At 44.0% G+C, this 24,763-nt stretch overlaps 1 protein-coding gene across 2 annotated transcripts in view; it reads left to right on the plus strand.

Annotated features, from left to right (window-relative positions):
- Positions 1 to 24,763, plus strand: part of FKBP9 (FKBP prolyl isomerase 9) — a 49,340-nt gene that overhangs the window by 16,269 nt on the left and 8,308 nt on the right. For both annotated transcript variants that reach the window (XM_008964339.4, XM_057302843.2), the window contains exons 2-7: positions 2,505 to 2,650; positions 3,070 to 3,259; positions 4,235 to 4,380; positions 8,344 to 8,533; positions 16,487 to 16,632; positions 22,619 to 22,805. In XM_008964339.4, coding sequence (XP_008962587.2) covers positions 2,505 to 2,650; positions 3,070 to 3,259; positions 4,235 to 4,380; positions 8,344 to 8,533; positions 16,487 to 16,632; positions 22,619 to 22,805 — 1,005 coding nt within the window. The remainder of the gene's footprint in view (positions 1 to 2,504; positions 2,651 to 3,069; positions 3,260 to 4,234; positions 4,381 to 8,343; positions 8,534 to 16,486; positions 16,633 to 22,618; positions 22,806 to 24,763) is intronic.

The following is a 24,763-nucleotide window of genomic DNA, read 5'->3' on the forward strand; positions in this document are numbered from 1 at the left end:
TCTGCCAGTTTGATGATAGCTTAGTGGCAGGGCGAGTCCCCAGCCAAGTGTAATTCAAGAGCAGGCATTCCAGGGGGTGGGGATTGGGGCCCCGGAGGTAGAGGGTGGAGGTGTAAAGCTGACTTGGGCACACAACTGGCCATGTGCTTTTGTCCTCTGGCTTGTTGGCCTGTACTTGAAATCTTGCTTTCTGTTCACTGACCTTGAAGAAAGGAAACTTATTAAAATAGGCTGTAAAACTAGGAGGAGAAAGAGAAGAGGGCCAGGTCTCAGGAAGCTGCCCTGAGGGGAGTGGTGAGGTGGACTCTGTTGCTCGCCCAAACTGTTCATTAGGGAAAAAGAGGAAAAAGTGAAAGCATGTTGCAAAATGAAGGGTGACGCGTTCTCATGAAGTAAATCCCAGCGCTCTTAACATTTTATTACATAATTAATTACATGATCATTTTGAAAAGTAAGATAATTAAAGAGAAAACAAATTCAGTCACCTGAAGTCCTCTACCTGTAGATGATAGATAATATTTCATGTATTGCCTTGTGGATTTTTTCATATGCATCTATATATGTAAGTTGAAAATGGAGTGATTTTATACTGTGTTAACCTGTTCCCCCGCCACCCTTTTTGAGACAAAGTTTCACTCTGTCACCCAGGCTGGATGACAGTGCAGTGGCACCATCTCAGCTCACTGCAACCTTCACCTCCCAGGTTCAAGCAATGCTTGTACCTCAGGCTCCCAAGTAGCTGGGACTACAGGTGCACACCACCACGCCTGGCTAATTTTGTATTTTTTGTAGAGATGGGGTTTCACCATGTTGGCCAGGCTGGTCTCGAACTCCTGATCTCAAGTGATCCACCGTCCTTGGCCTCCCAAAGTGCTGAGATTACAGGCATGAGCCACCACGCCTGGCATTGTAACCTGCCCTTTACTCTTATTGTATATATCCCTCTGTGTCAGTGAGTAAAAATCTGTTATTATAAAATGCCATAGAGCATTTTATTTTATGTCTTCTGAAACCCTGTGGGTCTCTATCAGTATATAAGGTACTTGTAGGCAAAGTCCATGCCTTGTACTTTATATCCCCCAAAGCACCTGGCACACTCCCCTAATAGGCAAACCCGTGTTGATTGCTAAATTTGACATTGAAGAAGATAAAGGTGTGAGTCACAGCCATGATTTCCTTATTTATCTTTTGATCTAAGGCTGTTGCCTATCAGCCTTTAAAACACGTGTATTAGTGATCCTAAGACTACATCATACTTTCTATTACCTGTGATAATTATAGCAATATTGGCATAACACTTAGGTTTTCAGAGCATTTTTCATGTTGTTACACAGATCCTGGGGAGGCTGTTATTATTTCTTGCATTTTGCAGTGGAGGAAACTGAGGTTAAGAGAGTTTATGTTTTATGCTGTTATCATGCTGCCTCTGTGTTTAACTTAGCTGGATGACTTTAAAAAAAAATCAAGTGTGTGTGTGTGTGTGTGTGTGTGTGTGTGTGTTAACTTTGGCCATTAGTACCTATGATGTTGCTTTTAGGTACCAATCATATAGAAAATGAAATGAAGTGTTTTTTTGTTTTGTTTTGTTTTGTTTTTGACACAGAGTCTTGCTCTGTCACCTAGGCTGGAGTGCAGTGGCGCTATGTTGGCTCACTGCAATCTCTGCCTCCCAGGTTCAAGCAATTCTCCTGCCTCAGCCTCCCGAGTTGCTGGGACTACAGGCGTGTGCCACCACGCCTGGCTAATTTTTTGTAGTTTTAGTAGAGATGGGGTTTCACCGTGTTGGCCAGGCTGGTTTCAAACTGCTGACCTCAGGTGATCCACTCTCCTTGGCCTCCCAAAGTGTTGGGATTACAGGCGTGAGCCATTGCACCTGGCTGTAAAGTCTTTTTTTTAAATTTAATTTAATTTTATTTTTTGAGACTCTGTCGCCCAGGCTGGAGTGCAGTGGTGCAATCATAGCTCACTGCAGCCTCAAACTCTTGGGCTCAAGCGATCCTCCTACCTCAGCTTCCAAAGTAGCTGGGACTATAGGCATGCACCACCACACCTGGCTAATTATATGTATTTATTTATTTAGTAGAGAGGGGGGGCCTCACTTTGTTGCCCCGGCTGGTCTCGAACTCCTAACTTCAACTTAACTCCTCTTGCCTTGGCCTTCCAAAGCCCTGGCATGACCACAGCCAACTCTTTCTTTTTTGTGTGTGTGAAAGAATAGGTAACTATTTTGCAAAATCAGTTTAACACTTTTTTTTTTTTCCTGGAGAGAGTTATGCTGATTCTTATTGAACTAGATTTGCTGGCAATATTCAAGGTAGTCTAAAATTTCCAACCCTACAAGTACTGTCCAGTGGAGATGTTCCTGTATCAGTAACTCCTAGGCAGGGTTTTTGCTTTGCTATGGCCCCATTACATCTATGGGCACATTTTTACAGGTTGGTTTTTTACTGAGGAAGGGACTATTTATACTTTTCTTTCTCTTTCCCTACCCTTTGGGCCTTCAGCTATGACAGAGACTCCACTTTCAACGTGTTTGTGGGAAAAGGACAGCTGATCACAGGGATGGACCAGGCTCTTGTTGGGATGTGCGTAAACGAGAGACGTTTCGTGAAGATTCCCCCAAAGCTTGCCTACGGAAGTGAAGGAGTTTGTAAGCTTTTCTTCCTCGTTTATAAACACGTCAGCAGAAACAATGAGAACACTTTTAGGATGTTAAGTCAAACAGACTGGAGAATCTTGGAAGCTTTAGATTGGGGGAAAATGAAAAGCAGTGAACTCATACACAGCTAAAATTTCCATCTTAGGTTTATTTCTTCTAGATGTGAAAGAAAGTGTCATTAACACAGATGTATTGAATGATACCCTCAATGAGAAGAAGACTGTTTTTTCTCTTTTCTTTCAATTTCATTTGGAGGAAAGAGGGAGGAAGAATGGGTCATTTTGGGATTGTATAGCGGTGACTGCTTGAACCCTTTTGGCCCACATTCACCTTGGGAGCATCCTAGGTGTTTATTTATCTGGCCTGAAAGGCAGCAACTGTGAACTCAGTGTGTAATCTTTAATTTCTAGCTGGTGTGATCCCCCCCAATTCAGTGCTTCATTTTGATGTACTTCTGATGGATATTTGGAATTCTGAAGACCAGGTTCAGATTCACACCTATTTCAAGCCCCCGAGTTGCCCTCGGACCATCCAGGTGTCTGATTTTGTGAGGTACCACTACAACGGGACGTTCCTGGACGGAACTCTGTTTGATTCGAGGTAAGTCCTGTCGTTCATGGCAGTATCAGTGAAATGTCCCATGCATAGTTCTTTCCTTCTGTCTTACTTGCTTTTTATGCTGATGGGGATAGCAGAATAAAGACTCTTCTCAACTGTAATCAGTACTGAACTCATCTACTTAAGACTTTTGGTCAGTGTTGCATCTTCTCTGGTGCCAGAGTCAAAATTTTAATACATCGTAGAAACATTGAAGAGCAGTGTTTATCTAACTTAACAGTATTTTGAGATCTCATCATTAAGTGAAAGGTTCTATTTCTTTTTTTTTGAGATGGATTCTCGCCCTGTCACCCAGGCTGGAGTACAGTGGCACGATCTTGGCTCACTGCAACCTCTGCCTCCTGGGTTCAAGCGATTCTCCTGTCTCAGCCTACCAAGGAGCTGGGACTACAGGCGCATGCCACCACGCCAAGCTAATTTTTTGTATTTTTAGTAGAGACGGGGTTTCAACGTATTAGCCAGGGTGTTCTCGATCTCCTGACCTCATGATCTGCCTGCCTTGGCCTCCCAAAGTTCTGGGATTACAGGCGTGAGCCACTGCACCCGGCCGTGTAAGTCTCTATTTCTAAGGAGGCTTATGCACGTTTTGGTTCCTTTTTATAGTTTTCCCATGGAAGCAAGAGGGAAAAGATGAATGTATGTGAAGCTATGGAGAGGCATGGGGCTACACGGGAGATCAGGGAACCCTTCGCAATTTCTTCTCATTAGAGCGTGTTTGATTAGTGGAATGGCTGGCCTGTTTTTGTCTATCACTAGTATAAATGCATGCTTTTTATTTCTTTCTAAACTTGAGGACATCTGCCCTGTGTTTGGGGGCAAAGATCCATAAATGTCTATCTCTAGGATGGGTATGGGATCATCGTTTAGCTGATATTTGGGTAAGAAAAACCGTACGGAGAGATGAGTTGGAAATATCCTCATGGTGTGGAACTTTTTCCCTTTCTCATTACCTTTCAGTCACAATCGCATGAAAACATATGACACGTATGTGGGAATTGGCTGGCTGATTCCTGGAATGGATAAAGGGCTGCTGGGGATGTGTGTGGGTGAGAAGCGCATCATCACCATTCCTCCTTTTCTGGCCTATGGAGAGGATGGAGATGGTAAGTCCTTCTCCTTCTTGGAGCCACTCTCTCCTACCCTTATTTTTATTGCAGTGGTTAATTCAGTTGTCACCACATGAAACCCACTAGACCTTTCGGTCTAGACCTACGCTGGCCAATATGGTAACCACTAGCTACATGTGGCTATTAATTAGCTAAAATTTAAAATTCAGTTCCTTGGTCACACTGCTACATTTTAGGTACCCAATAGCCTCACGTTGCTGAGGACCACCATAGTGGACAGTGCAGATACAGACCCAGATCATTTCCATCACTCAGAAAGTTCTATTTGACAGTGCTAGTCTGGATTGTCTGCTGTCTGATGATTGAGTTGCAGAAATTTCCACTTACTTATAGTCATTGGCATTCATAAGTAACCCCCTCTGCCCCTGTTGTACCCGCCATGGCCTTGGCCACCAACCTCTCTGGCTTTAACATTTGTGAAATGAGACTTGAATTAGACACTATAAAAGTTGCAGATATCCAGGTAGAAATTTAGCCATACAATGTCAGAATTGCCAGATTTCCCCGTTTGCACCTCTACAATGAGTTTTACCTATGGCATTAACTCCATATGGACAAAAGCAAAGTGTAATGTTAGAAAACACATTAATTACAACTAGTGTCCTGTTTGTAGTTTTACTGTGAAGGAAAACACATAATATTGACTGATAAATGGAATGTCTCAGGTACTCATGTTTGAATTTCAGGTGCGTTTAGTCATATTGACATGCTGGCACAACATAGAGACCTGTAGGCATTTAAACAGCAGATGGATACAGTGATGTGTTGATTCATAATGGGGATATGTTCTGAGAAAGGCATCATTAGGCAATTGCATTGTTGTGCAAATGCCATAGAGTGCACTTACACAATCCTAGGTGCTACAGCCTGCTGCACACTTAGGCTGTGTGGTGTAACCTGTTTCCTGTAGGCTGCAAACCTGCACAGCATCTGTACTGAATCCTGTGAGCTACTGTAACACAATGGTAAGAATTTGTGTATCTAAACATAGAAAAGGTACAGTAAAGACATGATATGATAATCTCATGGGACCACTCTCATATATGTGGTCTGTTGTTGACCAAAACTTCATTGTGCAGCACATGACTTTGTAGTTAAGGATATAAATGAGAACATGATGCTTCTTAAGAAGTTTACTGATAGTGATAGTCAACTTACAATAGCCAATATGTTTTCAACGTTTTTTCCTGGCTCTGTGGAGTGGAGCAGGAGGAGAAGGGAGCCTGAGGTGATGGGGCTCAGCCTTCTCTCCTTTCTACCTCCATATATATATACTCATATATATATATATATATATATATACTCATATATATATATATACTCATATATATATACTCATATATATATATACTCATATATATATATACTCATATATATATACTCATATATATATATACTCATATATATATACTCATATATATACTCATATATATATACACGCTTATATATATATATATATATATATATACACACTCATATATATATATACACTTTTTTTTTTTTTTGAGACAGAGTCTCACTCTGTTGCCCAGGCTGGAGTGTAGTGGTGCGATCTCGGCTCACTGCAACCTCTATCTCCTGGGTTCAAGAGATTCTCCTGCCTCAGCCTCCTGGGTAGCTTGGACTATAGGCGTATGCCACCATGCCTGGCAAATTTTTGTATTTTTAGTAGAGACAGCATTTCGCCATGTTGGCCAGACTTGTCTCAAACTGCTGAGGTCAAGCCATCCATCCACCTCGGCCTCCCAAAGTGCTGGGATTACAGGTGTGAACCACTGTGCCTGGCCCACTTTTATGTATTTTACATGCTGGGGATCTGCAGATGGTTTCTTAAACAGAGTATTAGAGGTGGAATTCCCTACTAAAAGAAAAATAAAGTTTAAAGCAGTGCCGTAAATATGTCTTAATTCTCCCCCCCACTGAGATATAAGATACTGTTATTATTATTTTTAGAGACAGGGTCTCACTCTGTCACCCAGACTGGAGTGACACCATCATAGCTCACTGTAACCTCAAACTCCTGGGTGATCCTCCTGCCTCAGCCTCCCGAATAGTTAGGAGTACAGGCGTGTGCCACCATGCTTGGCTAGTTAAAAAAGTTTTTTTAGAGACAGTGTCTCGCTACGTTACCCAGGCTTACCTTGAAATCCTGGACTCAAGCGATCCTCCCACCTCAGCCTCCCAAAGCACTGGGATTACAGGTGGGAGCCACTGTGCCTGGCAGTTACTGTTTTCTTATTGATGTTCAAATGGTCTTGTCCTTGGCCCCAAGAAGTTCATTCACATTGGCTCCCAGATCCTTTTGTCATCAGCCACATAACAAAACCAGATGTGAGCCTAATATGAGAAATATTATTTATGTACTTTAAATAAATAATAGCTTATTTAGAGTAGTTATTTTTGAATACTTTATACTTGAATACTGTGCTCGGCTATCCAAGTGTAACTTTAAATGGGTGAACTGTATGGTATGTGAATTATTTCTCTGCAAAGTTGCTATAGAAAACATTATTCATTTAGTACACATTAATGCTAGAAAAATTGAAACCCCAGGCCGGGCGCAGTGGCTGCCGCCTGTAATCCCAGCACTTTGGGAGGCTGATTTGGGTGGATCGCCTGAGGTCGGGAGTTCAAGACCAGCCTGGCCAGCATGGGGAAACCCCGTCTCTACTAAAAATACAAAATTTAGCCAGGCGTGGTGGCAGGTGCCTGTAATCCCAGCTACTCGGGAAGCTGAGGCAGGAGAATCGCTTGAACCCAGGAGGCGAAGGTTGCAGTGAGCCAAGATTGTGCTATTACACTCCAGCCTGGGCAACAGAGCGAGACTCCATCTCAAAAAAAAAAAAAAGAAAAAAAAAAGAAAAGAAAAATTTAAACCCCATGGTTACTTTTAAGGCTTTCATTTTTCTCTTAAATGAAAAGATACAGTAAGGCACAAAAGATTAATATTCTATCTCCCACGCGTGCGATTTAGGGATTGACCACACCTTGCATTCCAGGGGCTGACTCAGCAGCCGGCTTTCAGCAGATTTCATCATTCCTTGGAGGGGAAGGAGATGCAGGGTGGGCTTTGCCAAAGGCCAGTGGAAGGAGCTCAGGCTTGGCAGCATCTGGTTTGCTTGTCTGGGCCTACTCCTTTGCATGATATAACAAATGGCAAGTAAAACTGAGGGATTGGTTTGTTGGTTAACTTTCTACTATCCCAAATTACTGGATTTTGAGTTATTTATTGGTTGATGTTGATCTTTGCAGGAAGAACTAGTGTCCTGTAATCTCTTCATGTGGATTTCATTTTGCAGATATTCAAAATATTCCCACTGGCAGGAACATCCAAGAGAAGCAGTACTACCCAGAAGTGAGATAGAAGTGATTTGAGGACTATTTATTTATATTTTGGATTGTGGGTGCCATTTTTTTCTCTGTTATTCTGCTTTCGTCTTATTTATATCTTGCTTTGGATATACTTAAAGCATTGAGTTTTACTTTTTGCCTCTAAAAAATTGGCCGTTCGTTTCAAAGAACAAGTCTGTGTACAGTTCTCCAGAACCAGACCAGAGATTTGGAATTTTCTCCTTTAAATGTCTGTGGTTTGCATTTATTCACAAACAGAAACCCACAGAGGTATGTATTTGGGTTTGCCTGTGGGTGCCTGCCCACCTACATAGAGCCTTGATTTTCCAGCATGAGTCCAGAAAGTATGGTCATGGTAGTCTCTTATGTCATTAATACCAATTTTCTCCTTTTGCTGAGTCAGGTTTTAGATTATACCATCAGCCCATGGTTGGACACCATGGGGGCCCATTCAAGACCTGGAAGAACATTGTTTCCTTGGCTTCAAAACCGCAAGAAATGAATAACACCAACCCCAAGCCTGTTGAGTTGTAAAGTACTTCCTAAATCCTGTGTCCCGTTTAATCATCTTCTCCCATTCCATTCTAGGGAAAGACATTCCCGGTCAGGCATCTCTGGTGTTTGATGTTGCATTATTGGACCTCCATAACCCCAAGGACAGCATTTCCATTGAGAACAAGGTAGTACCTGAAAACTGTGAGCGGATAAGTCAAAGTGGGGACTTTCTCAGGTATCATTACAATGGCACGCTTCTGGATGGCACCCTCTTTGATTCCAGGTAAGGAAATGATTAAAGTCTTCAATTGCCAGAACATTGTATTAAATAAAGTCTGCCATTGGCTGGACCATGATTTAAATACTCTGTCCATGCTGATTTGTAGTTGGCATTTTCATCTCTAATACAGGTTTCTGTTTTCTGATACTTAGTTCTTTCCTCCCTTCCTTCCTTCCTTTCTTTCTTTCTTTTTTTTTTGAGACAGGGTCTCATTCTGTTATCCAGTCTGGAGTGCAGTGCAGCTGCATGATCGTGGCTTTCTGCAGCCTTGAACTCCTGGGCTCAAGCAATTCTCTCATCTCAGCCTCCTTAGTAGCTAGGACGATAGGCGTGTGCCACCATGCTTGGCTAATGTTTTATTTTTTGTAGAGATGGGCTTAAGTTTCTTCATAGGCTCTTGTAACCATTTCTTTCTTGGGGGCTGTTTTAGATGGTTCTGCAGGAAGACAGGAGAGACTCACCCTCGACTCCCACCATCCCCCTATACTGTGCTTAGCTATCCAGTTATAAACCTCATTATGGGGCCCAAGATGAGGAGTGGCCAGAAGTGATGTCAAGGAGGTACAGTGGGCAGAGAATGGGCTTAATGCCAAGAGAGCTGGGCTCTAGCCCCTGTCTGTGGTGCACTAGCTGTATGACTTTGGATAGTGTTTGACTGCCTTGGACTTCATTTTTCCCTATTCCAGCAACTTTGTCAAGTAGGTGGTTAGATTAAAGAGATAAGGTATGTGTCACAGTGCTTTACAAATTTCAGAGGCTGATCAGCTGGATGGCACTTGTTGGATGCATTCAGCTCCCTTCTGGATGCTGGGTGCCATAGAGGCTAATTACTGGCCTCTTTTGTTGTTCAAAGTTTTGTTTTGTTTATCAGGCATGGCCTGCAATTGTAGAGATGGCTTGTGTTTGGCCTGTTTTGGTCATTCTAGTGGCGTGTGTTGTTTGAAACTACTCCTTTAGCTTCCAGTAGAGCAAACAAGTAGTGACAGCAACCTCCCTGTCTCTGAGGTGATAGACTTCTAGTTAATGTAGTCATCCAAAACCATTACAGAAGAATTTGTATATGGCATTATTTCATTTGAATAATTCATTCTTGTTCCTAGGATCTCTTTTAAATTTGTCATTTAAATTTTTTGGAAAAGAGTAATAGTTACATAGCTCAAAACCAAAACAAAGTATGCATTAAGATATGTTGTAAATTAGCCAGGCATGCACTGGCGGGTGCCTGTAATCCCAGCTACTCAGGAGGCTGAGTTAGGAGAATGACTTGAACCCAGGAGGCGGAGGTTGCAGTGAGCTGAGATCACACCACTGCACTCCAGCCTGGGCAACAGAGCGAGACTCTGTCTCAAAAAAAAAAAAAAAAGAAAAGATATGTTGTATACCTGTTCCTGTCTGCCTAACCTCCCTGTCTCCCCTACCCCTTAGAATTAACCATCTTTATTGGTTTCTATTTTTAATTTTTCCAATGTCTGGATTTTTTTTTTTTTTTTTTTTTGAGGCAGAGTCTCACTCTGTCACCCAGGCTGCAGTGCAGTGGCACAATTTCGGCTCACTGCAACCTCCACCTCCCAGGTTCAAGTGATTCCCCTGCCTCAGCCTCCCAAGTAGCTGGGGTTACAGGCACACACCACCATGCCTGGCTAATTTTTGTATTTTTAGTAGAAACGGGGTTTCACCATATTGGCCAGGCTGGTCTCGAACTCCTGACCTCAGGTGATCCACCCAACGCAGCCTCCCAAAGTGCTGGGATTATAGTCGTGAGCCACTGCGCCCAGCCTAATATGTGGATTTTTAAAAATGCAAATATAAGCAAACACAAATGTTATTTTCTTCTCTTTAAATTATATGGATTTCAGAATATAGTATTACTAGGGAACAAGGTGGTGTTCTCCTTGATTTTTGTTACTCTGGGATTTTTCCATGCTAATACATAGAGAGAAATCCTTTATTTTTTACATCTACATGGTGTCCCATTGGGTGAGTATATTGTATTTAGATAACCATTCCCCTATTGATGAATATTTGAGTTGTTTTTATCTTTTTCTGTTACCAAAAAAAAATCATTTAGTGCATATGTGTATTATTCTTTGTTACATTCCAGTGTGGTTCTGTTCTTTATTCCCTGGAATTATATTTCCAATTGAAAGACCACTTTTCTGTGTACACCAGATTTCTGTTCATATAATGGAACCACAGTTTTCTTAGGTTTCAAGAGCTTTCCATTTTAGTACAGTGGGATCTAGCCCATTCTAACAGCTGCATATATTTCATTGTATAGATTTGCCTATATTTAGGTCATCAATCCTTGTTGTTTGTCCTGTATGTTTCCTGTATTTTGACACTTAAGGCTGCAGTAATTATTTTTGTAGGGAAATCTTAAAATATATGATCAATTGTTTCCCTGGGATACATTGCTAGAAGAATCTCTGGGTCAAAGGTTATGTGTGTGTGTGTGTGTGTGTGTGTGTGTGTGTGTGTGTGTGTGTTTTGAGATGGAGTTTCGCTCTTCTTGCCCAGGCTGGAGTGCAATGGCGTGATCTCAGCACACTGCAACCTCCATCTCGTGGGTTCAAGCGATTCTCGTGTCTCAGCCTCCTGAGTAGCTAGGATTACAGGCATGAGCCACCACTCCCAGCTAATTTTGTATTTTTAGTAGAGATAGGGGTTTCATCATATTGGCCAGGCTGGTCTTGAACTCCTGACCTCAGGTGATCTGCCTGCCTCGGCCTCCCAAAGTGTTGAGATTATAGGTGTGAGCCACTGTGCCCTGCCTTTTTTTTTGAGACAGTATCTGGCTTTGTCACCCAGGCTGGAGTGCAGTGGTGTGACCTCGGCTCACTGCAACCTCCACCTGCTGGGTTCAAGTGATTCTCCTGCCTCAGCCTCCCGAGTAGCTAGGATTACAGGCACCTGTCACCACACCAGGCTAATTTTTGTGTTTTTGATAGAGACAGGGTTTTGCCATGTTGGCCAGGCTGGTGTCAAACTCCTGACCTCAAGTCATCTGCCCGCCTTGGCCTCCCAAAGTGCTGGGATTACAGGCATGAGCCACTGCGCCCAGTGGTTATGTGTATTTTTATACCTTTTGATACATACTACCAAGTTGCCCTCAAGGAAGGTTTTACTCAGCATCACAGTTTAAGAGTATCCCATTCCCTACAAATTCAGTAACACTGGGTATCATTTAAAAATAATCTTGGCTAATTTATAGGAGAAAACAATGATACCTGTGGTTTTAATCTGAATTTTCTATTGCTATTGGGATTGGAATTCCTTTGGGTGTTTATTTGAGTACTTTCTTTTGTGAACTACCTGTTCAGGTCCTTTGCCTATTTTTCTATTTAGGGCATTGGCATTTGTCTGTTTCTTGTTGATTTGAAGAGCTCTACACATTAAAAATATTAATTATTTTATGGCTGCATATTATTAAAAACATTTTCCTCAATTTATTTGTTTGTTAATTTTGGTTATGTTGATTTTTGGCCCATTTAACTGTAAACCTTTTATGTTGTTAAATACATTAGACTTCCTCATTATGGTTCCCGTCTTTGGTGACTTGTTACAAAGTCTGTCCTCTTCCTAGAGTATATAAATGTTTGCCTGTATTTCCCTCAAGCCTTTTAATGGTTTTTTTTCCTATTCTTTAAGATATTCTTTATTAGAATTTTTATTTTCAAAAGTAATATGTTCTTTTTTTTTTTTGAGACAGTGTCTCACTCTGCTGCCCAGGCTGGAGTGCAGTGATGTGATTGCAGCCCACTGCAACCTCCACCTCCCAGGTTCAAGCAATTCTTCTGCCTCAGCCTCCAGAGTAGCTGGGACTACAGGTGTGCACCATCACCTGTAGTGATGCAAAAAAATTTGCCCGACTCATTTTTTTGTATTTTTAGTAGAGATGAGGTTTCACCATGTCGGCCTGGTTGGTATCAAACTCCCGGCCTCAAATGATCCACTCGCCTGGGCCTCTCAAAGTGCTGGGATTACAGGCATGAGCCACCGTGCCAGGCCAGAGGTAATATGTCCTAATTGCATAATGGAAACAATGCAAAAATGTATAGCAGAAAATGTAAATTTCCTGTCAGCCCCTTCCATTCTCACTACCATGAGATCGCCAGTGTTAACAACGTTCTGCAGTTTCTCTCTATGCTCATAAATGCTTTCATATTTAAGTCTTTAATCCATCTGGAATTTATTGTGGTATCACTGTGACAGGAAGGATTTAACTTTATTTTTTTCCAGATGGTTAGCTAGTTTTTCCAACATCCGTCATGAATGACTCTGTCATTTCCTCACTGCTCTAAAAGGTGATTTTTGTTATGAACTAAATTCTTTTATGTACTTTTGAGTCTTTGTGTAGAATTTTTATCCTTTACCTTCTATCTATTCCTAGGGCAGCATCACAACTTTAACTATGATTAACTAGTGTTAGCTTTTTAATTTGTATAGTAGAGGGCATTCTTTTTCTTTTTTAAAAAATAACTTTTTTTTCTACTAAGTGATGCATTGACATGATTTAAAACCCTGGAAGTATGAAAAGGTATACAATGACAAATTTCCTCTTATCCTTGTCCCACCTCCCCTCTTCATAGGGAACCAGTGTTACTAATTTCTTTTTCTTTCTTTCTTTTTTTTTTTTTTTTGAGACGGAGCCTCACTTCTTTGCCCAGGCTGGAGTGCAATGGTACGATCTCGGCTCACTGCAACCTCTGCCCTCCAGGTTCAAGCGATTCTCCTGCCCTCAGCCTCCCGAGTACTGGGATTACAGGCACATGCCACCAGGCCCGGCTAATTTTTTTAGTATTTTTAGTAGAGATGGGGTTTCAACATGTTGGGCCGGGCTGGTCACGAACTCCTGACCTCAAGTGATCACCCACCTCGGCCTCCCAAAGTGCTGGGATTACAGGTGTAACCCACTGCCCCTGGCCCAGTGTTATTAATTTCATAGGTGTTCCATACATATATAATGAAGTACATATATGTATATATTTCCTTCTTAATTTTTTACAAGAATGATAGCTTGCTATATACTGCACCTTAAAAACAGCATTCTTAATTATTTCTTTTTTCAGGTGAATTTTAGCATTACTTTACTGAGCAATTTTGATTGGAATTGCTTTAAAATTTGTAAGTTAGTTTGGGCCAGCTGTGGTGGCTTAGGCCAGGCACGATGGCTTACACCTGTAATCCCAGCACTTTGGGAGGTTGAGGCAGGTGGATCACTTGAAGACAGGAGTTCAAGACCAGCCTGGCCAACATGGTGAAACCCCGTCTCTACCAAAAATATAAAAATTAGCTGAGTGTGGTGGTGCATGCCTGTAATCCCAACTATTTGGGAGGCTGAGGCAGGAGAATCACTTGAACCCGGGAGACGGAGGTTGCAGTGAGCCGAGATCTTACCATTGCACTCCAGCCTCAGCAACAGAGTGAGACTGTGTCTCAAAAAAAAAGAAAAGATAAAAGAACTTATAAGTTAGTTTAGGGGAGGACTGACGACTTTGCTTTTCCATTGGGGAACAGGATGGTTTTGCATTTACTTGTCTTTAACTTTTATTCAGCATTCACTACAATTCAAGCCCACCCCGCCACTCCGTCTCTCCTTCTGAGGCTCTTATATCCTGCCTCTCGGCTTGGCCCTTGCTGCCAGACCATTGCTCTTCCCTTAGGCAGATCCCACAGCCTTCGGTGTCTGCTATCTCCCCTCTGCCATGGAATCTTTGCAACTATTCCAGTGGGCAGCAATCCCCGCTGTGGGTACCTGCCATCTCTCTCACTACTTGGTGTCCCTTTGTCGGGAGCCCACCACGTAGGTATCCTTCTCTTCCCTGAATGTCTGGCAGTGGCTGCACATTGCTGGTGATCCCCAGGGTCCTGCAGGTGGGAACCTCGGGAGGGTGAGCCCTGCTCTGGCTGAAGGATGCTGGGAGCCGACACGGTCCTCCTCTTCCCTGCTGTGTTCCCCTCCAGGCCTTCCTGGCCAGTGCACCAGGAGGAGGCTTGGAGCTGCTCAGCGTGGGATGCTGTTCTCAGTGGGTGGGAAGGGGGACTCACAGCCTCGTCTGGGAGTTTATGTGGACAATCTCCTGCTTCCTGGGTGAGGAGAGACATCTGTTGTGATTCTTTCTTCGTGCCCCATGACTTTGTGGTCTCTGAGGGGTATTGAGAAGGGAGAACCCCCACAGCTCTGCCTGTGTATCGGCCTGGCCCCGCTCAGCGGTCCTTCTTCTCCGGGGCATCATGCCCTGGCTTTGAGGTGAGGGAATGGCAGGACCGATTGGCTCTTTCAGGACAGGCTTTCTGCCTCGTCGGCACCAGGTGGTGTGGGGAAGGGGTGCAGGTCACGTGGTCCAGTTTGATAGTGGACTTGTGGCATATGAAGTTTTATTATTTTATTCTGGAATCATTATGCTGTGGGGAATTGATTCCTCTTTTTACCAAACTCATGGTAATAGACTCACTCGGCAGTTTACACACAGGCTGGATCTCTCCACTGAGTGGACTTGGGGCTCCTGCCAGGAGCACTTGGAAAACCCAAGTATTCACCAGGGTGGCGGGGTGAGCAGGGGTGATAGTGGGGGCTTTTTGTCGGGCTGTGGTGGAGAGTGCGGAATTCATTACTCTCAGTGTGTATGCTGCTTTCCTGGCGATCGGAATCTTCATGTCAGGCTGGGTGCTGTGGCTCAGGCCTGTAATTCCACACTTTCAGAGGCCAGGGCAGGCAGATCGCTTGAGCCCAGGAGTTCGAGACCAACCTGGGCAACGTGGTGAAACCCCATCTCTACTAAAAATACAAAAATGAGCCAGGCATGGTATTGCATGCTGTAGCCCCAGCCACTTGAGGGGCTGAGGTGGAAGGATCACTTGAGCCCAGGAGGTTGAGGCTGCAGTGAGCTGAGACCAGACCACTTCACTCCAGCCTGGGAGACAGAGCAAGACCCTGTCTCAAAAAAAAAAAAAAAAATTAAAAAGTAATTAGAAAATAAAAACAGAATATTCATGTCCCACATATGCAGATATTTTCTCTTTAGATATTGGAGACATTATCCTTGTGACACATTCGTAGTTTCTGATAAGGGCTACGTTCGATTCTGTCTTTTGTTTTCAAGACAGGGTCTCACTCTGTCACCCAGGCTGGAGTGCAGTGTTGTGATCTTGGCTCACTGCAACCTCAACCTCTCTGGCACAAGCAGTCCTCTGACTTCAGCCTCCTGAGTAGCTGGGACTATAGGTGTGTGCCACCACATCCAGCTAAGTTTTGTAATTTTGTAGTGACAGAGTTTTGCCATGTTGCCCAGGCTGGTTGAGAGCTTGATTGTTTTCATTAACTTGACATGGTTATAGAGTGTACAGGCTGGGCATGGTGGCTCATACCTGTCAACCCAGCACTTTGGGAGGCCGAGTCAGGAGGATCACTTGATCCAGGAGCTCAAGACCAGGCTGAGCAACATAGTGGGACACCATCTCTACAAAAAAAAAAAATTTATTAGCTAGGTGTGGTAGCATGTGCTTGTAGTCTCAGCTACTTGGGAGGCTGAGGTGGGAGGATTGCTTGAGCCTGGGAGGTTGAGGCTGCAGTGAGCTGTCTATGATGGTGCCACTGCACACCAGCCTGGGTGACAGAGTGAGACCTTGCCTCAGAAAAAGAAAGTATAGTGTTCAATTTACATTAGCTCCATTTCTGTGTGGTGCTTCTCATAACCCACACTGCATTCATAACCTGACGAAACTGTAGGGCCACATGGCGTGTCCCTACAGGTGGCTGTTCACATGCTGTGTGGGGGTTCCTATTTACCCTTCCAGGGGAGCATATTTCCTGGCTGTGTTGTCAGATACTGTGGTTTACACTGTTCCGGAGTCTGGAGGCCTCTGTGTGCCTTTGCATCTCTTTCCCAACTAATTTGCACAGCTGCTGTGGAGGCCCTCATGAATGACCTCTTTCTTTCCTTTCTTCTTTTCTAGCTACTCTCGGAACCGCACGTTTGACACGTACATTGGGCAGGGCTACGTGATTCCTGGGATGGATGAAGGTCTACTTGGTGTTTGCATTGGAGAAAAGCGAAGGATTGTGGTCCCCCCTCACCTGGGGTATGGAGAGGAAGGAAGAGGTGAGCATCAGCATCACCTGCCTTCCTCACTAGCTGTGGCTGCTTCCACATTGCTTGGAAAAGGGCTTCTTTTTCTTTTTCTTCTTTCTTTTTGAGATAGGGTCTCCCTCTGTCGAACAGGCTGTAAAGTGTAGTGTGTGATCATCGTGTACTATGGCCTGGAACTCTTGGCCTCAAGTGATCCTCTTGCCTCAGCCTTCAGAGTAGCTGGCACTACAGGCACACACCACCACACCCTGCACAGAGCTTCTTGAGAGCCAAAATATTGAAGCTAAAGTCCAGCTTAAGACTGGAATCCCCAAATAGATTTAGTTTCTAGAGTTGTCCTGTTATTTCTCCTTGTTTCTCCGCCCATTTTCGTTTACCTTTTGAAAATGTTAAATCCTACACCAAAGTCAAAAGCACGTTACGGTGAATTCCACTTTGTTTTGCCAATTGTTAACATTTTGCTATATTTGATCTCTTTTTATATTTATTTATTTATTTCGGGCTGAACCATTGAAAGTAAGTGCAAAAGCCCCTCTTTGGTTTTTGTTTTATATACTATAAAATTCACCCATTTAAGTATACAATTTAGTGACTTTTAGAACATTTAGTGGGTTATGTCACCATCACTATAATCCTGTTTTAGAACATTTTTGTCACCCTCATACCACACTTCCTTTTAAAAGTTACACAAATCATACATATTGACTTTAGAAAAAGAAAATACAGTTAAGCAAAGAAATCCTGCCACCCAGAAATAAATATTTTTTTTCCTTTTTTTCTTTTTTCTTTTTTTCTTTTTTTGAGATAGAGTCTCATTCTGTCACCCAGGCTGGAGTACAGTGGCATGATCTTGGCTCACTGCAACCTCTGCCTCCTGGGTTCAGGTGAGTCTCGTGCCTTAGCCTCCCAAGTAGCTGGGACTACAGGTGTGTGCCACCACGCCTGGCTAATTTTTTTTTAAATTTTCAGTAGAGATGGGGTTTCACTATGTTGGCCAGGCTAGTCTCAAACTCCTGGCCTCAAGTGATCTGCCCACCTTGGCTTCCCAAAGTGCTGGGATTATAGATGTGAGCACCATGCCATGCCAGAAATAAATATTGTTAATCTTAATCTGGTAGGCAGAATATTCAGCCCCTCCAAGTATCTATGTTCTAATCCCCAGAACCTATGAGTATGTTACCTTACTTTATTTTGTTTTGAGACAAAGTCTTGTTCTGCTGCCCAGGCTGGAGTGCAGTGGTAAGATAAGCTCCTAACTCACTGCAGCCTCCAGCTTCTGTGTTAAAGTGATCCTCCTGCATCAGCCTCCTGAGTAGCTAGGACTACATGTGTGTGCTACCATGCACGGCTAATTCAAAAGCAATTTTTTTTTTTTTTTTTTTTGTAAAGACAGACATGGTCTTGCTATGTTTCCCAGGCTTGTCTGGAACTCCTGAACTCAAGCAATCCTCCCACCTTGGCCTTCTGAAGTGCTGGGATGACAGGTGTGAGCCACCATGCCTAGCCTCCTGTTACCTTATTAAAAGGGACTTTACAGATTTGATTAAGGATCTTGAGATAGGAATAGTATCCTAGATTATCCAAGTGGCCTCAAAATACTTGCAACGGTCTTTGTAAAAGGGAGGCAGGCGGTCAGACCGGGGAAAAAGTGCTAAACTGCTGACTTAGAAGATACAGAAGGAGGACCCTGTCAGGGAATGAAGGTGGCCCCGAGAGGCTGGAAAAGATGGAAACACATTCTCCCCGGCAGCCTCCAAAAGGAACACATCCCTAACAATAGCTTGAATTTATGCTTCTGCCTTCCAGAATTAGGGGAATCCATTTGCATTGTTTTAAGCCAACAAGTTTGTGGTATTTTGCTGCAGCAACAGTAGGAAACAAATGCAGCCATGAAGTGAATGTCCTTCTGTGCCTTTGAGTTTATGTATAGGTTTAAAAAAAAATGCCCACCTACACTAATCAATACAGACAAACATGGGATTGTCTATGCATATTACTTTGTGATTTCTCTCTTCACCTAATTTGTGGTGAACAACAGATATGTTGCGAACAACTTTCTATGCTATGTATTTTAATGGCTGCTCCCTCGCTTAGGAATAGTTGATGCAGTATTTATTTTGTTTTCGTATTCTTTTGCTGATGGAGGCTGGCCTTGCTCGCTGTACATTTATTTTGTTAGTTCTGTTCTGTTTTTTTGTTGATACATCATATGTATCTTGAGAGTTTTCCCAGTAGTGTTCATCCCAGAGGATCCAAGAAACGTCAAGTTGGTTGGAAGGTAGGTTGTACAATGGAGACATATTTTTTTCTCCCTGACTTAAATTTCTGATTGATTAAACCACAACAGATCACAGCTTAAGATCCATTCGACAGGCCTTTCTTCACACATCCTGCTTGTCTAGTGTCTTGATGCTCTATTGCTTTTTATCGTGTGGATTTCTACTTCTAGTCAAATATAAACAGAAACAGATAAATACTTTCTGAATGTTCTTGTTTCTTTATGGCCTGAGGACTAATCTTTCCTTTCTTTGAAAAGAATGCATTGATGGAAAACATTTGCTTAAATTACTTTTTTTCCTCTTGGCTTTCTATCAAGTATGAGACAGAGCTCTGCAAAGAATTATATAAGCCTCTGGGAAGCAGCCGAAGGCTCGTAAATTTTCTGGGCAATGAGACTGCTTCATCCTGAATCACGTTGCTGTGGGAGGAGGGCACCCTGAGTCACCCTGAGGTATAAACCCCAAGTGCTCTTAAGTGGAGTCTGCCTCTGTCCTCTCCTGATCAGCACCCTTGGCCTCTTTGTGGGGGTTACATAGGAGCTCATGCTGATCCCTGAGGGGCTGACCCGAGAGGGGTCAGGATGCTGAAACTGTCTTCTTAGTGGCTTCTTCACTGCATACCATGGGGCCAGGCACATTGTGAATGTTTGGCAGATATTTGTGGAAGGAATGAATTGTGGGCTGACCGTGTGCTCTCAGCCTCTATCAGCATTTCATTCTGTCACAGCCATTTTCCCCTGCAAGATTGGTGGAGGGGAAAGGGTAGGCCTCCTGGGAGAGGTTCTGGATCTTTCTGCCATCTGCTTTGTTCCATGGGTCAGCCCTGAAATTAGGGCATTTGGATGGGTTTGCAGCCTCAAAGTGGGGAATGGATTCTGCCTGCGAGGATGTGTAAGCATCACTTCATCGATGGTTTGCTGTTACTCAACTTCCAGATTACCTTTTGAGCACCCTTTTAGGAAAGAAAGGAAAGTTAATAAATTACATTTTACCCACTGTGTGTCTGGGACTTCTTGCACATGAACTCATTCAAACCTGGAAACAGCCTTCTGAGGCATCATTACCCTCATTGTTTAGAAATATAATGAGGCCCAGAGAGTTCCACCCATGTGTCCAAGGCCACAATAGCTAATCCATGATGGAGCTGGAATTGGACCCAGGGCTCTCTGACCCATATGTGTCCTAGACAGACAGAAAGAATGAGTCCCCATTAGGTAGTGACTTGTTGATACCCATATGTGGAGAACCGAGACCTCAAACCAGAAGTCCTAGAGCTCTCAGAGGAAACACACCCGCTCAGAGGAAACCCACCTTCCTCAGAGGAAACCCACTCCCCTCAGAAGAAACCCACCCCCGCAGAGGAAACCCACCCCCTCAGAGGAAACCCACCCCCCTCAGAGGAAACTGACTCTCCGCAGAGGAAACCCACCCCCCCGCAGAGGAAACCCACCCCCCCGCAGAGGAAACCCACCACCAGCAGAGGAAACCCACCCCCAGCAGGAGCTGCAGAGTTTCTTGGGTGGGCTATTGGCCACTTTTAAGTTTTTCTCATCTGTATCTCTTCTGAGGGAGGCATCCTCATGGTGAGAACAGAATGATGACTTCTGCATTGGTTAAGGGTTTATACAGAGAGGAGGTTGGTGTTGGAGCCACGTTGGACTATTTCTGCCCGTTTGCTGGTCAGCACTCATTTCTATACTTAATCTACAAATAGCTTTGTGGAAGTCAGAGCAAGATAGAGGGATAGAGGTTCGAGGCCTTGGTGCTGCCTGGGGTAGGTGGGGTCTATGGTTCAAGGCTCTGATCTTCATTTTTGCAGGCCGAGAAACTCCATCTATCCATCCATCAAAGATTTATTGAGTTTCTTCATGACCAGGCCCTGCTCACGGTGTTAGGGATTCAGCAGAAAGAAACACAAACAAAACTTCCTACGCACACAGAGAGTGTTTCCTTGTTGACGCCCTCAATAATGTGTGTGCCTCAGAGGTTATCAGGCACCTGGGAGACTGACTCACGTTAACTTCCTAGAAGCTGACATACTCACCTGATGCTACATGGTTCCTTGACTGGGTGTGAATCGACCTCTACACTGGTTGGAATTCTTGTGCCTGGAATCCTTGGGGCCTGAGAGGCTGAGTTCATTTGACGGCTGACATCAGATCCCAGGGATGTGGGTGGTTCCAGATGCATTCCCTTTTGCCCTGGAGAAGGCCCTGCACCTGAATGCATCTTGGAGGGGAGATTATATTTGAATTGACAAAATTTGGTGACTGCTTAGCTCAGTGTTAGAAGTTTTTAAAATTTGTGGTAAAATATACTTAACATCTTTACCTTGTTAACCATTTTAAGTGTACAGTTTAGTGGCATCAAATATATTCACAATGTTGTATAACCAGACACAGAAAAGTACGTGTGGGGACAGGAGGTAAGGAGGGACTGTTGGAGTTTGTGTATCTCTATCTGAATTTTGTCATTAGCTGTGTTATTCTCTTGAATAAGTAATATCATGTCTGAATTTTTCATTTCTTTCCTTCTTTCTTTTTTGAGGATGGAGTCTCACTCTGTTGCCCACGCTAGAGTACAGTGGTGCAATCCTAACTCACTGTAGCCTAGACCTCCTGGCCTCAAGCAATCCTCCTGCCTCAACCTCCCGAGTATCTGGGACTACAAGTGCTCACCACCACGCCCAGCTAATTTTTTTGTAGAGACATTTGGCTGTGTTGCCTAGGCTGGTCTCAAACCCCTGGCCTCAAGTGATCCTCCCACCTCGGCCTCCCAGAGTTGAGATTATAGGCATGAGCCACCACCATACCTAACCTGAGTTGGTTTTTTTATATGTAAAATGCTGATGATAACAAAATATGTCCTTGACTCTAGGTAACATGATTTTAAAATATTTTACATTTAAACTTCTCTGAAATGATTTGGGCTGGGGGATGTATTACAACTGATGCATATGTTTAAGTGTCCCCCACGCCCCTGGGAAGCTGTCCTTAAATTCCTGGGGTTATGGCCATGCCTACCCCATAAGGTTGCTGCAGGGATTTAAAGGGAAAATGTAGGTGAAAAATACTTTGGCAAACTCTAAAACATTATTCAGATGTGAGCTACTGTCTTCAAAAGTGGAAATTATGGAAAAGTTAATAAATAATTCAGTATAGAACAAATAGGGTGTATTCTAAAAGCACCTTGTGACTGTTAGGTGTATGATCATAAGGGGCCAATTTTGGGGGAGAGGTGTCTTTTTCTTTATGAAGTTTATGTTACGTTTTTCTTAAGCAGTGGTAGGACATTGGAGTGATTTCACTCTATGGCTGATTTTCTCACCCCACCTCTTACTTCCAGTGGGCGAGGGGCAAGTATTAATTTGGCTGGGTTTGAGTTTCCTCATCTGTGATCAACTTAGCCACTCATCTTTCAGGCTCAACGATTCCATGGGGCAATAGTCCATAGTCTTGAATTTTAGTCCAAACTGTGCTCATTACAGGCTGTGAGACCCAGGGCAAATCTGTGCCTCCGTTTATCCACCTGTAAAATGAGGATGAGGTTACATCTAACAGCCCTTTCAGCGTCAGTCTTGGAGTCCTCCTAGGGTTCTGTATCTGGGTGCCCGTTTTCCTCACTTGGAGGGCCTTGAGGACATACTTGGTGACACTGGGGAGGCCCATGTGCTGCAGCCTTCAGGGGTCATTCATTCATTCCCCGTGTCTGTCCTTTAGGGAATATCCCCGGCTCGGCTGTGCTGGTGTTTGACATCCATGTGATCGACTTCCACAACCCTTCGGACTCCATCAGCATCACCTCCCACTACAAACCCCCCGACTGCTCAGTGCTGAGTAAGAAGGGAGATTACCTCAAATATCACTACAATGCCTCACTTCTGGATGGGACCCTGCTGGACTCCACGTAAGGGCAACCAGAATGTTGTGGGAGTGAGCCAGGAGGGTGACAGTTGTGTGCTCCCACCATCCTCCTCTCTTGGGTAGATGCTGGTTGAGAGCTTTTATCTCCATGCTGCCCCACTGCATAGCTCGTGGCTGCATCACTGCTCAGGTGCATTGTGTTAAGAGTTTCCTATTAATGGTCTTGCCCTGCTCCAGGTCATTTTTCACCCCATGAAATTGTCTTTCTGAAAAGCAGATCTCATCATATAACTGCTATCTTTCCTTCCTTCCTTCCTTCCTTCCTTCCTTCCTTCCTTCCTTCCTTCCTTCCTTGCTCCCTCCCTCCCTCCCTCCCTCCCTTCCTCTTCTTTCCTTTCTTTTTCTTTCTCTCTTTTTTTCCTTCCTTCCTTCCTTCCTTCCTTTCTTTTTTTTTTTTTGACAAAGTCTCACTCTTTCACCCAGGCTGGAGTGCAGTGGTGCTATTTCGGCTCACTGCAACCTCTGCCTTCCAGGTTCAAGTGATCCTCCTGCCTCAGCCTCCCAAGTAGCTGGGATTGCAGGCATGCACCACTATACTTGGCTAATTTTGTTTACTTTTTAGCAGAGAGAAGGTTTTGCCATGTTGCCCTGGCTGGTCTCAAACTCCTGGGTTCAGGTGATTCTCCTGCCTCAGTTTCCCAAAGTGGTAGGATTACAGGTGTGAGTCACTGCACCTGACCCAGGCTAATGTTTAAAATTTTTTTAGAGATGGGGGGGTCTCACTATGTTGCCCAGGCTGGTCTCGAACTCCTGACCTCAAATGATCCTCCCCTCTTGGCCTCCCAAAGTGCTGGAGTTACAGGTTTGAGCCGTCATGCCCAGCCGAACTGCTTTCTTTAAAAATTGATGCACAGAGGCTGGGTGCGGCAGCTCATGCCTGTAATCCTAGCACTTTGGCAGGCCAAGGTGGGCAGATCACGAGGTCAAGAGATCAAGACCATCCTGGCCAACTTGGTGAAACCCCGTCTCTACTAAAAATACAAAAATTAGCCGGGCATAGCGGCGGGCAAATGTAATCCCAGCTACTCATGAGGCTGAGGCAGGAGAATCGCTTGAATCTGGGAGATAGAGGTTGTAGTGAGCCGAGATAGCGCTGCTGCACTGCAGCCTGAGCAACAGAGTGAGACTCTGTCTCCAAAAAGAAAGAAAAAGAAAAGGCCCTATGGATATACTCTTCAGAGCTCTCCCTCTCTGTATGGGATCCTGTATGCTAATGCATTTAATGTATTTCATCAACTCTAAAGAGCGTGATGGAAACATTTCATGTATCTCTGACCAAGTAAAAACGCTAACTGATGACATACTGTCAGTCATAAAATGTATCCTAATTATAGAAAGGTTAAACTGTGAAAAAATATGCATTTTAGAATCAGTGAAATATGTGCTAGGCTTCCAGGGCCCAGATGTACAGGGACCTGGCTTACAACTGACCTTGCAAAGAAATCCCAACCACTGACTATTGGAAGCTAGCGGGAGGCAGGGCAGCAGGGAAGGGGCATGGCTTGTAGTGCTTTTGTGGATCAAGTGAGCCCCTAAGAGTGAAAATGGTCCATGAGGTTAGAAGGGTCTGTAAGGTCCGTGGCTGCTGTCACTGCTCCTGCTGATGTTCATATTCCTGTCCGCTGATCCTGAGGCAGAGGAAAGGGGAAGTGGGTGTGGGGAATGAACAAACGAATTCCTTCTCGGAGGCTCCAGGATCTGCTTCTCACGTAGGGGGGGAGAGTCAGTCTCCCTGCCTCCTGCTTATGTTTGGAGGACTCCACTCAGGAGCCACATGAGCCAGAGCGCCTTATCAGGAAGTGCATTTTGTACTCTGAGAGCCTCTGTATTACATGTAAATCTGCAGCAGAAGAGTAGCGGCTGGCGTCCCTGCTGGTGTCTTCCTGGTGTGAGCTTCAGAATACTGGGCTAATGGAAAGCTTGGCCAGCACCTGCCTATCT

This window comes from Pan paniscus, chromosome 6, assembly GCF_029289425.2.
Source record: "Pan paniscus chromosome 6, NHGRI_mPanPan1-v2.0_pri, whole genome shotgun sequence".
Taxonomy (NCBI): Eukaryota; Metazoa; Chordata; class Mammalia; order Primates; family Hominidae; genus Pan; species Pan paniscus.